At 43.1% G+C, this 13,395-nt stretch overlaps 1 protein-coding gene across 4 annotated transcripts in view; it reads left to right on the top strand.

The window, feature by feature from the left end:
* LOC119965493 (protein diaphanous homolog 1-like) overlaps positions 1–13,395 on the top strand; it is a 421,840-nt gene that overhangs the window by 308,479 nt on the left and 99,966 nt on the right. For all 4 annotated transcript variants that reach the window (XR_005460521.1, XM_038796347.1, XM_038796349.1 and 1 more), the window contains 2 exons: positions 349–450; positions 6,299–6,538. Coding sequence is in view for 3 of the 4 variants with exons in the window: in XM_038796347.1 (XP_038652275.1) it covers positions 349–450; positions 6,299–6,538 (342 nt within the window). In the remaining variant the exon portion in view is untranslated. The remainder of the gene's footprint in view (positions 1–348; positions 451–6,298; positions 6,539–13,395) is intronic.

Here is a 13,395-nt window from a genome sequence, read left to right as displayed (position 1 = left end):
ATGCGTCCTCTCCCTTCCTCCTCCTCCTCCTCCCCCCACTCCCCCTCCCAAGCCATTGATGAAGCAGCTGAGGATGGTTGAGCCTGGGATGCTCTTCTGAAGAGGTTGAGAAGTGATGTCATGTCAGTGAAATAATTGGCCTCCAACAACCACAATCATGTTATTTTATGACTCATGGCTTCAGTCAATGGAGCATTTTTTTCCCTGACTAATTATGATGCACCAGTGATTACATACTGGTCAACCGGCCATGGTTTCTGGAGTGCATTGGAAAATTTTATGCAGTTTGGCATTGTTAAAATATTACTGGGTACCGTGGATAATAACGTGAATTGATCTTCTTTTCAGAACCTTATTAAACAGCTTCCTCAGCAGGAACAGTTGAATGCATTAGCTGAGCTGAAAGAAGAATACAATGATCTCTCAGAACCAGAGCAGTTTGGAGTAATTGTATGTATTCATTTCTTGCCAACACTATGACAAATGAGCAAATGGTGTGTCATTGTTGTGCAGTTCTGCTGCACGTATCACTCTTGCACTAACACCACAGAGAACATGGGAGACCCCAATTATTTTTGCAGCCCCTGGATTGCTCTAAGCCAGTGACAATGTGTTAACTTTTATTCACTATTATATATAAAGTTACCTTTGCACTGCACTGCTGCATCGGGGAAGCACGGTAGCATGGTGGTTAGCATCAATGCTTCACAGCTCCAGGGTCCCGGGTTCGATTCCCGGCTGGGTCACTGTCTGTGCGGAGTCTGCACGTCCTCCCCGTGTGTGCGTGGGTTTCCTCCGGGTGCTCCGGTTTCCTCCCACAGTCCAAAGATGTGTGGGTTAGGTGGATTGGCCAGGGTAAATTGCCCGTAGTGTCCTAAAAAAATAACGTTAATGGGGATTGTTGGGTTACTGGTATAGGGTGATACGTGGGCTTGAGTGGGGTGATCATTGCTCGGCACAACATTGAGGGCCGAAGGGCCTGTTCTGTGCTGTACTGTTCTAATTCTAATTCACTCAACTGCAGTTATTCTATCACCAGCATGTAACCCAATAGTTCATGAGGCTACCTTCGATAGCGTCACATCTCTTGCATTCCAGTTACCAGCCTAACTCCTGGGTCATACCAACCGTTATGCATTGATACTCAAAGCCTCTTACAATCGATGCAAAACGTAATGAAGCCAGTCTATGAGCTGCCAGTAAATGCTTGTTCGGGCTTAATTCTCAGACTTTGACTGTTACAAGGAAGTCATGCTGTGGATGGTATTAATTGTGCTTTGCAATGTCACTGAAGGATGATACTCCGTGATTATGCTCAAAGAAAATTGCTCACATTTCGCTTCCAGTCTTTGGAATGCATCCAACAGAACTGGTTCAGAGCTGTGACAGTAGATTATTTGAAGCACTGCGGGACTTGACTTTTAGTTGATCACCTTTTATTGCTGTGCCTCTTATCTCACCCTAACATTGCCTGGCAGTACATTAATATTGTATATGTTTTCCCTTTGATAAATATGCTCTTTCATTGTGAGGAGATTTGATTCCACACAAAAAAGTACTTGGTAAAATTCTGGGTATATTTGGATTTCCTCCCATGTTCTGCATTGGAAAGGTTTGAGCAAATGTATTTTATTTCCTCTTCATTTGAGTGCTTTTTAATGATGTGGTTTATAAAAATCAATGCTTTGTATTTCACCTGCCTATCATCCAGCTCCTCGTGTCAGTGGACTTGATACTTATGACTTTCAATATTATATCGGCCAATTATATCTCTTTTTGCTTCAGTTATGATCCTGGACCAGACTCCCCAAGTTTTTGTGGGATCTGATTAGGGACCAATAACCGTCAATTAAGGTAGGCAATGTTTGAAATTCAAGAACTTGCAAAGAGAACAGAGGCACTAGATTTCACAGGTGCTGAACAAACAAAAGTATACAAGTTCAAAAAGATAAAAGAATTTACAATATATATCTTCTACCCAAACATTCAGTATTAGTCTGAGGTACGTGTGAATTAACAAGCAAACTGTGATTAAACACACCACGTTGTTTAAGAAATAGCAAATATGACCAAGATCGATTACGTGGATTTCTCAGCAACCACTCAGACCTCAATAAATACTGTGAGTCAACCAATCTCACAAAGTCTGTCTCTCTCGTGAGAGACTCCAAACGTTTCACTTTTGAAAATTAACGAGCAGAAACTTGTAGCCAAATTCCGCACACGGCCCCATCCCTTGGATTCATGTCGCATTACATTCAACCCCCCACCATCTGGCCTGGCTTGCAAAATCCTACCAACTGTCCCGGCTTGAGACAATTCACACCTCTTTAACCTGTGAATCCCTCTCTCCAGTTGCTCCGTCTGTAAAGACTTAATTACCTACAAAGACTCGCATTCAAAGTATCGTCTTGCATCATCGACTTTGACTATATATATCTGGAGCCCACCTCTTCATTCACCTGAGGAAGGAGCTGTGCTCCGAAAGCTAGTGATTCAAAAACAAACCTGTTGGACTTTAACCTGGTGTTGTAAGACTTCTTAGTTTGCTCAGACCAGTCCAACACCGGCATCTCCACATCTCTGAAAATTAAGCCTCTGAATTCACTCAAGTCACTCCAACTTGGACTATCTCGGTGACTGCACACTTCACAGGGTTTTCAGTCTTGTCTCCCAAGTTTCTGTTCCCCTAGGTTTCCGAATACGCACTCCAGCCTCTACTTACTGGCACAATTTTAGCTCTTTAATATCTGGCTAGCTTCACTGGGCTTACGCTGCCCCTGGGTTTCATCAAGCTCCAATCTCCCCAGCTACACCAAGCTATCAATGACTCCCAAGGCTTCTTCTGAGCCCTAACTACACAGAGTCAACTTAGAGCAGCACCTTTCCATCATGGTTTCGAAGGAGGAAGATGATTAGCGGAATTGTCACTGGACTAGTTATCCGGAAACCCAGGCTAATAGTCTGGGGACCCGGTTCAAATCCCACCAAGGCAGGTGGGAAATTTGAATTCAATAAAAATTCGAAATTAAGAATCTATTGAGATAAATTATCATAACGTATCTGGTTTGTTAATGTCCTATCGGAATATCTGCTGTCCTTCCCCATTTTGGCTCACATGTGACTCTAGACCCACAGCAATACGGTTGACTCTTAATGCCCTCCAGGATGGGCAGTACGTGCTGGCCCAGCCAGTGACGCCCACATCTCATGAATGATTTTTATTTTTTTAAACTAACCCTTTCCAACATGGAGCCCGTCACCTGGCACCTTCACGGCTCCCCAGGTCTTTTCCTAAGCCCTAACTACACAGCCAACTAGCAGCTGCACCTTTTCAGTGGCCTTTTCCCATGCTTCAGAATACTCGCTCCACAACAAACACACACATACATAGAAACCAAGCACTTTCTTAAGCTTCAGCCATCTCCATGACGACATATACAATAACTTTCTATGGGCGCTACGATAGCACAGTGGTTAGCACTGTTGCTTCACCGCACCAGGGACCAGGGTTTGATTCCCAGCTTAATTCACTGTCTGTGCGAAGTCTGCACGTTCTCCCCGTGTCTGCGTGGGTTTCCTCCGGGCGCTACGGTTTCCTCCCACAAGTCCCGAAAGACATGATGTTAGGTGAATTGGACATTCTAAATTCTCCCTCTGTGTACCCGAACAGACGCTGGAATGTGGAAATGTCAGCCTCCTTGTGACAAAACGATTATTTAAATAAGATTATTATTATTTTGCCAATCCTTTAAGATCTTCTCTGTTAATCCTGATGCGTTCAGCCTTAATTTCCAATTGGTAGGTGAATTTTTATGTCTTGCTTGTCTGGTCCCGACACGCCTAAATCCAGAAACTATCGCTCAGAATGCTATTGAAAAATTTGGATAATAGGTCAGCTGCATCCCAATTCAAACTGGAGAATTTTATGACAATTACCTTTTGATCCTCCTTCTGTATTACCTGGGATGGGTGTCACTATAGCCGCTTTTGTGCACTTTTCTGAAGGTCTGCCCACAAAAGACATGTTATGACAGAAACTAGTAATGCCATCATTTGCCTTGCGTTCAATTTATTGTTCAAGTTCTGAAGGCAGGGAAGGTCATCGTCACAACCTTCCCTGGCCCAATTATTATGGCTTTTTTTGTTTGACTCTTGCTTGCTGTTGATCTGGCCCACACCCTGGCCACTCTCCTTTCCTGACTGAGCTAACCAAGTGCCTGTCCTTTCGACATCTTGTTCTGCTTAGCACTGTTGCTTCACAGCACCAGGGACCAGGGTTCAATTCCCGGCTTGGGTCACTGCACGTTCTTCCCGTGTCTGCGTGGATTTCCTCTGGTTTCCTCCCATACATCCCAAAAGATGTGCTTGTTAGGTGAATTGGACATTCTAAATTCTTCCTCGGTGTACCTGAACAGGCGGCAGAATGTGGCGTCGAGGGGATTTTCGCAGCAACTTCGTTGCAGTGTTACTGTAAGCCTACTTGTGACAATAAAGATTATTATTATTACGTAATTGACCAGCTGTAAGCTTGCCACAATAGACCTGTCTACCAGCTCTTTATTTGAGCAGGAGCTCGAAGCTGTGTCTCCGAAGCTTTTCTTTACAGTTGCCATGCTGCGCTCTCAACATTCCAAGGCTGCAGCTTTGTTGCAGTCTGACCAGTCAAAGGTCTTCTCATGCCATGTAACCCAATCTAAGGCTGTTCACCATATCGTACCTGTACTTAATCTTGCTGCCACCATCTCATGATCATCATTGTTGCAATAATACCTTAAGCTTAGTTACTGTACAAGGCACCAATTGCTCAAAAGGGATTTGGTAAACACATTATGGATTCATTTGATAAGACTAGGCTCAATGGGAACAGTAATACATTGATATAAAGTTTGAAGTATCAGAACTCTACCTGTATTCGGCTCAAAAGCAAAAGTGAAACCAAAATTGGATCACATGACACATTTCCCTTCCAGTAATGTCACGCTGATGTCCCTTAAAGACATATTATACAAGCCCCAACCATTTAAGTGTAATAGTTTTAACTGCTTTAGTTGCATTTATCTATTTTCTACAGCTAGGCTTTAATATTCCCAAAACTAAAAATTTATCTCCCAAATTGTAACTGTTATTTATAACACTGTGCTGTGTGAGGAATAAATACAGCTAATGTAAAGTTAAGTTTATAACTTCATTATCTTGTTTCATTGTTAACAAAGTTGAGCTAATTGTATTCCTATTCTATCCTACCTGCTGGGCTTTGCCAGAAGATTGGAGGACTGTTTTAACCTTGACTGAGACAGCCTGCAACTGTTGAGGATAACCAGGGCTCCATTGCTCAAAACAAGGGTTTGTTGCAAACAGTTGTGGGCATTATAATTCCTCATTCTTCCATTGCTTTCCATGATTTCCTGTCTTCCCTTATCAACAACAGGAATTTTTATTTACTTAGCATCTTTGGTGTAACAAAACATGTCAAGGTGCTGATTCAAAGCCTATCTAAGAATAACATGGACTGTGCACTTCTCCCCAACTGTTTGAATGTTACAAAAGCAAAAAATTTTAATCCGACACAAAAACAGAAAATGCTGGAAATAATCTTTATTGTCACAAGTAGGCTTAACACTGCAATGAAGTTACTGTGAAAATCCCCAAGTCGCCACATTCTGGCGCCTGTTCGGGTACACTGAGGGAGAATTCAGAATGTCCAATTCACCTAACAGCACGGCTTTCGGGACTTGTGGGAGGAAACCGGAGAACCCGGAGGAAACCCACGCAGACACCGCGGTGGAGAACGTGCAGACTCCGCACAGACAGTGACCTCAGCCAGGAATGGAACCTGGGATCCTGGCGCTGTGAAATACCCAGCAGGTCAGGAAGCTTCTGTTGAGAGAGAAACAGACTTCACTGTTTCAGTGATTTTTTAATCCAAATTCTAAGTTGCTATTTCCACAAATCAAAGCAAATGTTAGTCATCCCTTTCAAATGCAAGGTTTCTGCGCACTTCTCATAAAAGTTATGTTGGAACAGATGCAAGGAAATTCCCAAACTTTATTTTGAGACCAAAAAGATGGCCTGAATTCAGCTCTAGCCTGTGCTGGGTTAGTTAATCTCATGTGTAATGACTGTCATCCAAAAGATGGCACCTCCTATACTGCTACACTCTTTCAGTGCTTGCACTGGAGTGTCACCCTAGATAATGTGCTTAAGTCTCAGGCTCACAACTGTTTTAGTCTGTAACAAAGATTTTTGTTTTACCTTCTCAGTCACAATTAACCACTTCTGTCCTTTCTAATTGCAGATCAGTTCTGTGACTCGTCTGAGGGCGCGGCTGAACGCAATTCTATTCCTGCTCCAGTTTGAAGAGCAGGTGAATAACATTAAACCAGACATTGTATCGGTGAAGGCAGCCTGTGAGGAAGTGAAGAGCAGTGAAAATTTTTCCAAATTGATGGAAATTGTTCTGTTAGTGGGAAATTTCATGAATGCAGGATCGCGGAATGCTGGAGCGTTTGGGTTCAGCATCAGCTTCCTTTGTAAAGTAAGTGCTATCATCAAAATATGATTACCTAAGTTAGTTTTGTCACCTGGATTGCTTGAAAAATTTGGTATTAATAAGAAAGACTGATTGTAGGCTGTTTCTGAACCTGAGGGTATTTCAGCCTTACTGGCCAGGACTGAACAGATTCATTTACAGTTGTCGGTGTGTGCTTATATTGATGAACCATGCTGAAGGATGATGAATAATGCAATCAACAGTGCTTTGCAACTTCCTTCGTTCCTGTTTGTAGGGGGAGAGTGAGAGAGAGCCAGAGGCTACCCTGATGTTGTAATGATCTTGTCGAATTGTATGCCTCGTGTTCCTTCCTTTTCGTTTAACCCCACAGCTTGACCCCCTTTTTGTTTCAGAACCTTCCCCAGTTATACAGCTTTCTGCCTAAATCAACCAGGCAGTGAAAACAAAGACCAAATTGTATCAACAGGTTCCCGGGACAGAGAGCTTTGTTTGAATGTGGGTGTTTTCTCACCCCCTTGTCTAACTGGTATTGTGGAATAATACGAGCTCCTGATCTGGAATATCATACGATGCGTGAACTGCCATCTGATGGGCCCATCAGCTCCTTCGGTTGATGTCATTGCCTCGCTCTCCTATTTGGAGCTGGCGATTAGGTGATCATAGTCTTTGTTGGGTGGGGATGGATTTGGTTTAGCATTGGAAAAGGTTTTGTCCTTTCTGAACTTGGGACCAACAACCTGTGTTTTGACAGGGTCCTCTTTCCTAAAGCCATGATTTTCTTGGCGAAAACCTGGATTAGCAAAATGATGACCCTACAGGAATTGCATTTATACCATGTCTTTCACAATCTCAGTCAGAATCATTGTGCCTTACAACAAATTAAGTATTTTGGAAATGTCGTCGCTGATGTCATTTAGGGAAATGCAGCATTCAATTTCCAGGCTTCCACCCACTGCCAATGTGGTAATAACTGGGTAATCTGGTTTTGCTGTGATGTGGCTTGAGAGTTATGTATTGACCAGATCGCCATGAAGAATTCTCCTGTTTTTTTGGAAATAGTGCCAAGGAATCTTTTGCATCCTCTCAGAGAGCACTCGAGGACTTAGTTTCATGAGGATGCAGAATAAGGCACCTCGGACCGTGCAGAACTTCCTCTTTAATGTACAGGAGTATCTAATGTAGATTTTGTGCTCCAGTCTCCACTTTGGGATTTGAACCGGCAACTTTCTGACTCTGACAAGAGCAGCAGCGCGAAGCTATAGCTAAAACCTAATACAAAGTGATGCAATAACGCCTAATAGTAACTAGCTGTGATTTTAGTTATATCGAGTTGCGAATGAAGTGATGGCCATTGTTTTTTAAAATAAATTTAGAGTACCCGTTTCATCTTTTCCAATTAAGGGGCAGTTTTAGCTTGTCAATCCACCGAGCTTGCACAGCTTTGGGTTGTGGGGGTGATACCCATGCAAACGCGGGGAGAATGTGCAAACTCCATATGGGCAGTGACCCAGGGCCGGATCGAACCTGGGACATCGGAGTCATGAGGCAGCAGTGCTAACCGCCATACCACCTTGCTCCCCTAAAGTGATGGCCATTGTAACAAAACGTTTGACTGTACATTTGGAGTTAAGAGATGAATAAAAATCATGCCAGTTTTATTTTCTGTATTTCAGATTTATATTTTAATCCAGAAACTAAGATGAATTGATACTTGTGTGGCAGGATATATTAAAGGCTAAAATAATTCTGACTGCCCCGTGCACATTCTCCGTGGTCTTCAGATCTGCTGTTCCATTAGACCTCTATTCAAAGGGTACCCAGTTGTAGGCTGCATTGAGAGCTGTGATTCAGTGCAACTGCCTGCCTTCCTTACAAGAGAAAACTTCTATCCACCACTTACACAGTGAAGGGAGAGGCACACTCCTAAGCTGCCAATTTAAAATTGCACATCTTAAATTGCCAATTCATAGCGTATTTAAAAAATCAGCTTCTGACTCTATTTCGTCCTCTCTTGTCCCATTTTCTCTTCATTTCCCAATGCATCCTTTTTTGATTAAACTTTCTTTAATAATGCAGAGGAGGTATTTCTGTTTTCTTTTCTCTTAGGTACTTTAGCTGCCAAATATTTCAGATACTTAATTGCTAAGTTCTGTATTTCCTTTTAGTCAAAGATAGGTCGGAATTAGGTCATTCTATGTATTTGTACGGTGCTAGCATTTTCCCCCACACCACCTTTTAAATGAATGCCCAAGTACAATATTCAGCCTTTTAAACTGAGAGAATGCCAGGTTTTGTGAGCATGATTAATTCTGCCAAAAAAAATACATCCTGCCAGAGACAAAATGCATTTGTACTTCCTTTTACAGGCTAGAGGGTAAAAGTGCCAAATAAACAAGTTGGAATTTGACAAAAGAGCTAGACATAATAAGAAAATAACATTTTTTTTAAAAAAAGCTTTTAAGGGAGAAATCAAAACAAAAATTGTACCATTAATGAACACATATATATTGCTCCACACAGTGCACATTAACAATTTGAATTAGAGTAGGAATTTGATCCTGTAGCGTCCATCTGGTTTGGCCATTAAACAGCCTCCTGACATACCAATATGGCGGGCAGGAAAAGAACACATTTTGAACCAAAATTGTGGTGCAGGCTGATACGTTGGTGTCAGGGTTGCAGAAATTGCAAACAGCAGAATATTGTATTTAAATTGGCATCCTGCAAATCTTACTGGTCCGTTTTCAATATCAGTGTATTACTCGACACTTGCAGAATATAACCCAAACTGGCAAGGAGGCCCCCTCACTAGCCATATCAGTGCGATCATACTCTGCTTCCAGGTTAGTTGATGGTTTGTCATTTCAGGCTGCTGATTAATTTTTGGGAGGTTTATTTGCCTGTTTTATCACAGAATCCAAAAATGATTGAATTATGGAGTGAGGTCATTCGGCCCATCATTTCTGTGCTGGAACTCTGAAGGAACAATTTACTGAGTGTCACTCCCCATCATTCTCTCCATAGCCCTGCACATTCTTCTTTTCCAGAGAATCTAATTTCTTCTTGAATGGCTGGGTTGAACCTGCCGCCACCACACTTTTCGACGGAATCCCAGATCCCAACCGCTCATCATGCAAAAACGTTTCTCATGTTGTTCTTATTCTTACTGCTTATTCTTTATCCTATTTGAAGCATAGCCATATGTTATCAGGCGATGATAACTTGTCAGAAGTTAGAGTGTGTTACCTTATTCAAGAGATAGCATGGCAGGGAAAAGATAGTTGAAGATGCAGGCAAGAATTTCTTCCTCACTGAACATATTGGGAAGCAATGAAACCTGAGACAATGTCCAGTTTCCACATGGGCACCATAGAATTTCACAACACAAAGTCCACCTCCGTACCTGTTCTCCATATCCCTTTAACCTGTTTGTTTAATCAGAAATATATCTGTCTCCTTGAAACCATTTAATGACTCGGACTCCACCTCACCTCGATATTGAATATCAATCAGAGATGGTTAGATTCTCAGATGTTGATGATGGTCATTGGTGTGGCACAAGTTCACTACCCTCTGTGAGATATAATTCCTCCACATCACAGTTCTAAATCTACCGCCTCTGTGACCCCTAATTCTAGATTGTCCAACACTGCGATGAGGAGGAATTTCTTCACTCGGGGTGGTGAATCTTTGGAATTCTCTACCCTAGAGGGATGTGGAAGTCATTGGGCCATGTTCACAACAGAAATTGATGCATTTCGTGAGAACAATGACATCAAAGCATGGTCAGGAAAATTATGTAGCGGTAAATGATCAGCCGTGATCTGTTTGAATGGGAGAGCAGGCTCAATGGGCCGAATGGCTTACTCCCCACTCCTGTCTTCCTACAAATCGGGCGGGTGGTAGTGGCCGCAAGTTTGGAAGGTGCTGTCGAAGGAGCCTTGGTGAGCTGCTGTAGTGCAACTTGTATACGGTACACACTGCTGCCACTGATGTAGGTGGTGGATTGGACTAGGTTGGTGGACTGTATGTCAATCAAACAAGCTTCTTTGTCCTGGATGTGTCGGGTTTCCTGAGTGTTGTTGGAGCTGCACTCATCAGGCATACTCATCGGAGTTACATTACACTCTTGACTTGTGCCTTGTGGGAGGCTTTGGAGAATCAATGGGTTAGTTACTTGCCTTCCAATTCTCTGCCTCTAACCTGTTGTTGCCACAGTATTTATATGGCTAGTCCAGTTCAGATTCTGGTCAATGGTAAATGCAGGATGTTGATATTGGGGATTCAGTGGTGGTCATGCTATTGAATATCAATCAGAGATGGTTAGATTCTCAGGCGTTGATGATGGTCATTTGTGTGGCAGAAATGTTACTTGTCACTTAACTACCCAGGCCTGAATGTTGTTTGGGTCTTTTATAAATTCATTTGTAGGATGTAGGCATCGCTGGCAAGGTCAACACTTTTTGCTCATCCCTAATCGTCCTTGAGTGAGCTGCCGTCTTGAACCGCTGCAGGCCTTGTTGTGCATATACACCCACAGCGTGCATGTGGACATTGACTGCTTCAGTAGCTGCGGATGGTTACGAATGGTAATAAATATTATGCAATCTTCAGCAAGTCCCCAGTTCTGAATGTGTTATGAAGCGAAGGTGATTGATGAAGCAGTTAAAGATGCTTGGGCCTGGGATACTATCCTGACGAACTCCTACAGCTCCGTGAGGCTGAGTTGGCTGACCTCCAAACATCTTCTGTTTTGCTTGGTTTGATTCCAACTAATGGAGTATTTTTCCCCTGATTCTCACTGACTTCCAATTTTGAAGGGCTCCTTGATGCCACACTTGGTCAAATTCTGCCTTGATGTCTAGGACAGTCACTCGCCTCACCTCACCTCTAGAATTCATTCCTTTTGTCCTTATTTGAACCAAGGCTGTAATAAGGTCAGGAGCTAAGTGACCCTAGCAGACCCCAAATTGAGCATTGGTGACCAGATTATTTCTAAGGAAATGCCGCTTCATAGCACTATTGAACACCCCTTCCATCACTTTGCTGATGATTGATAGGAGAATGAAGGGGCGTAACTGACTTTATTGAATTTGTTGACTTGATTTTAGTGGATAGGATTTTTGTGGACAGGACACACCTGGGCGATTTTCCACATTGTCGGGTGTTTTAGCTGGACTGAAACAGCTTGGTTACGGGAGTGACGGATTTTGGAACACAGATGTTCAGGACTATTGCAGGAATGTGGTCAGTGCCCATAACCATTGTAGTATCCAGTGCTTTCAGCTATTTCCTCTTATCAAGTGCAGTGAAGCACATTGGTTGAAGACTGGAATCAGTAATGCTGAGGACCCTCAAGAGGTGTTCTCCCCTTCCTGCTAGTGGGCAGCACGGTAGCATTGTGGATAGCACAATGGCTTCACAGCTCCAGGGTCCCAGGTTCTATTCCGGCTTGGGTCTCTGTCTGTGCGGAGTCTGCACATCCTCCCCGTGTGTGCGTGGGTTTCCTCCGGGTGCTCCGGTTTCCTCCCACAGTCCAAAGATGTGCAGGTTAGGTGATTGGCCATGATAAATTGCCCTTGGTGTCCAAAATTGCCCTTAGTGTTAGATGGGTTACTGGGTTATTGGGATAGGGTGGAGGTGTTGACCTTGGGTAGGGTGCTCTTTCGAAGAGCCGATGCAGACTCGATGGGCCGAATGGCCTCCTTCTGCACTGTAAATTCTATGATCTGTACCTGCGACAGCAGTTGCAATGTTCTCCTACTGCAGTGCTCTGAGCGATTGAAGAAACTGCTGATGCTCAGTGCTGAGATTTGCGCCTGCAGTATACGTCAGAAACTGATCCCTGAGAAACTGTGTATGCCAACACAACTTGGAGCTCGAGGAAAAACTGGAAAGGGCTCAAGTCGCAACGTTTTTTTTCCAAAATCCTAATATCTGGAGTTTGATTTACGCTGTGTAATGTTCTGAGCAAATTACTGCCTTTCTCCCTCATGTGAGACAGTAACTAGTGAAATCTGTAATTTTGAAGTTCCCATGTTTCTAATCTGTAATTTTAAAATCCTTACTAGTTTAGCATACTTTCTCATTGCATTCATGCACTTTGAGTTTCTTTAAAAGCACAATTTATAAAATAACATGTCAGAAAGTGATTATCGAGGTGGTTGTAATTAAGATTTCCATTTACAGTCACGCAAACCTGATCTATAGCCAACAGCATTTACCCCTGTAAGGTCATTCCTGGGATCGATAGTCTTTGCAGCAGAATGAATTGGATCATTGAATCCACTTCAATATTTTGTCAAGTGAAAGGGCGGCATGGCGGCGCAATGGTTAGCACTGCTGCCTACGGCACCAAGGAGCCAGGTTCGATCCCGGCCCTGGGTCACTGTCCGTGTGGAGTTTGCACATCCTCCCCGTGTCTGCGTGGGTCTCACCCCCACAACCCAAAGATGTGCAGGATAGGTGGATTGACCACACTAAATTGCCCCTTAATTGGGGAGAAAAAGAATTGGGTACTCTAAATTTATATTAAAAAAATGTTTTGTCAAGTGAAGATCCCAAATGCCAACTGAATTAAATAAATCTTTCCATGAAAGAAAGAAAAAGGCTTGCACCCCATCACACTTTACAGCCAATTAAGTACTTTATGAAGTATAGTCATAGAATTTACAGCGCAGAAGGAAGCTATTTGATACATTGAGTCTGCACAGGCCCTTGGAAAGAGCACCCCATTTAAGCCCCCACTTCCGACCTATCCCCATAACCCAGTAACCCATCCAACCTTTTTGGACACTAAGGGCAATTTAGCATGGCCAATCCACCTGACCTGCACACCTTTGGACTGTGGGAGGAAATCAGACCACCTGGAGGAAACCCAC

This window comes from Scyliorhinus canicula, chromosome 4, assembly GCF_902713615.1.
Source record: "Scyliorhinus canicula chromosome 4, sScyCan1.1, whole genome shotgun sequence".
Lineage (NCBI taxonomy): Eukaryota > Metazoa > Chordata > Chondrichthyes > Carcharhiniformes > Scyliorhinidae > Scyliorhinus > Scyliorhinus canicula.
The sequence above is the reverse complement of the archived record's forward strand: the minus strand, read 5'-3'. Positions and strand labels throughout refer to the sequence as shown.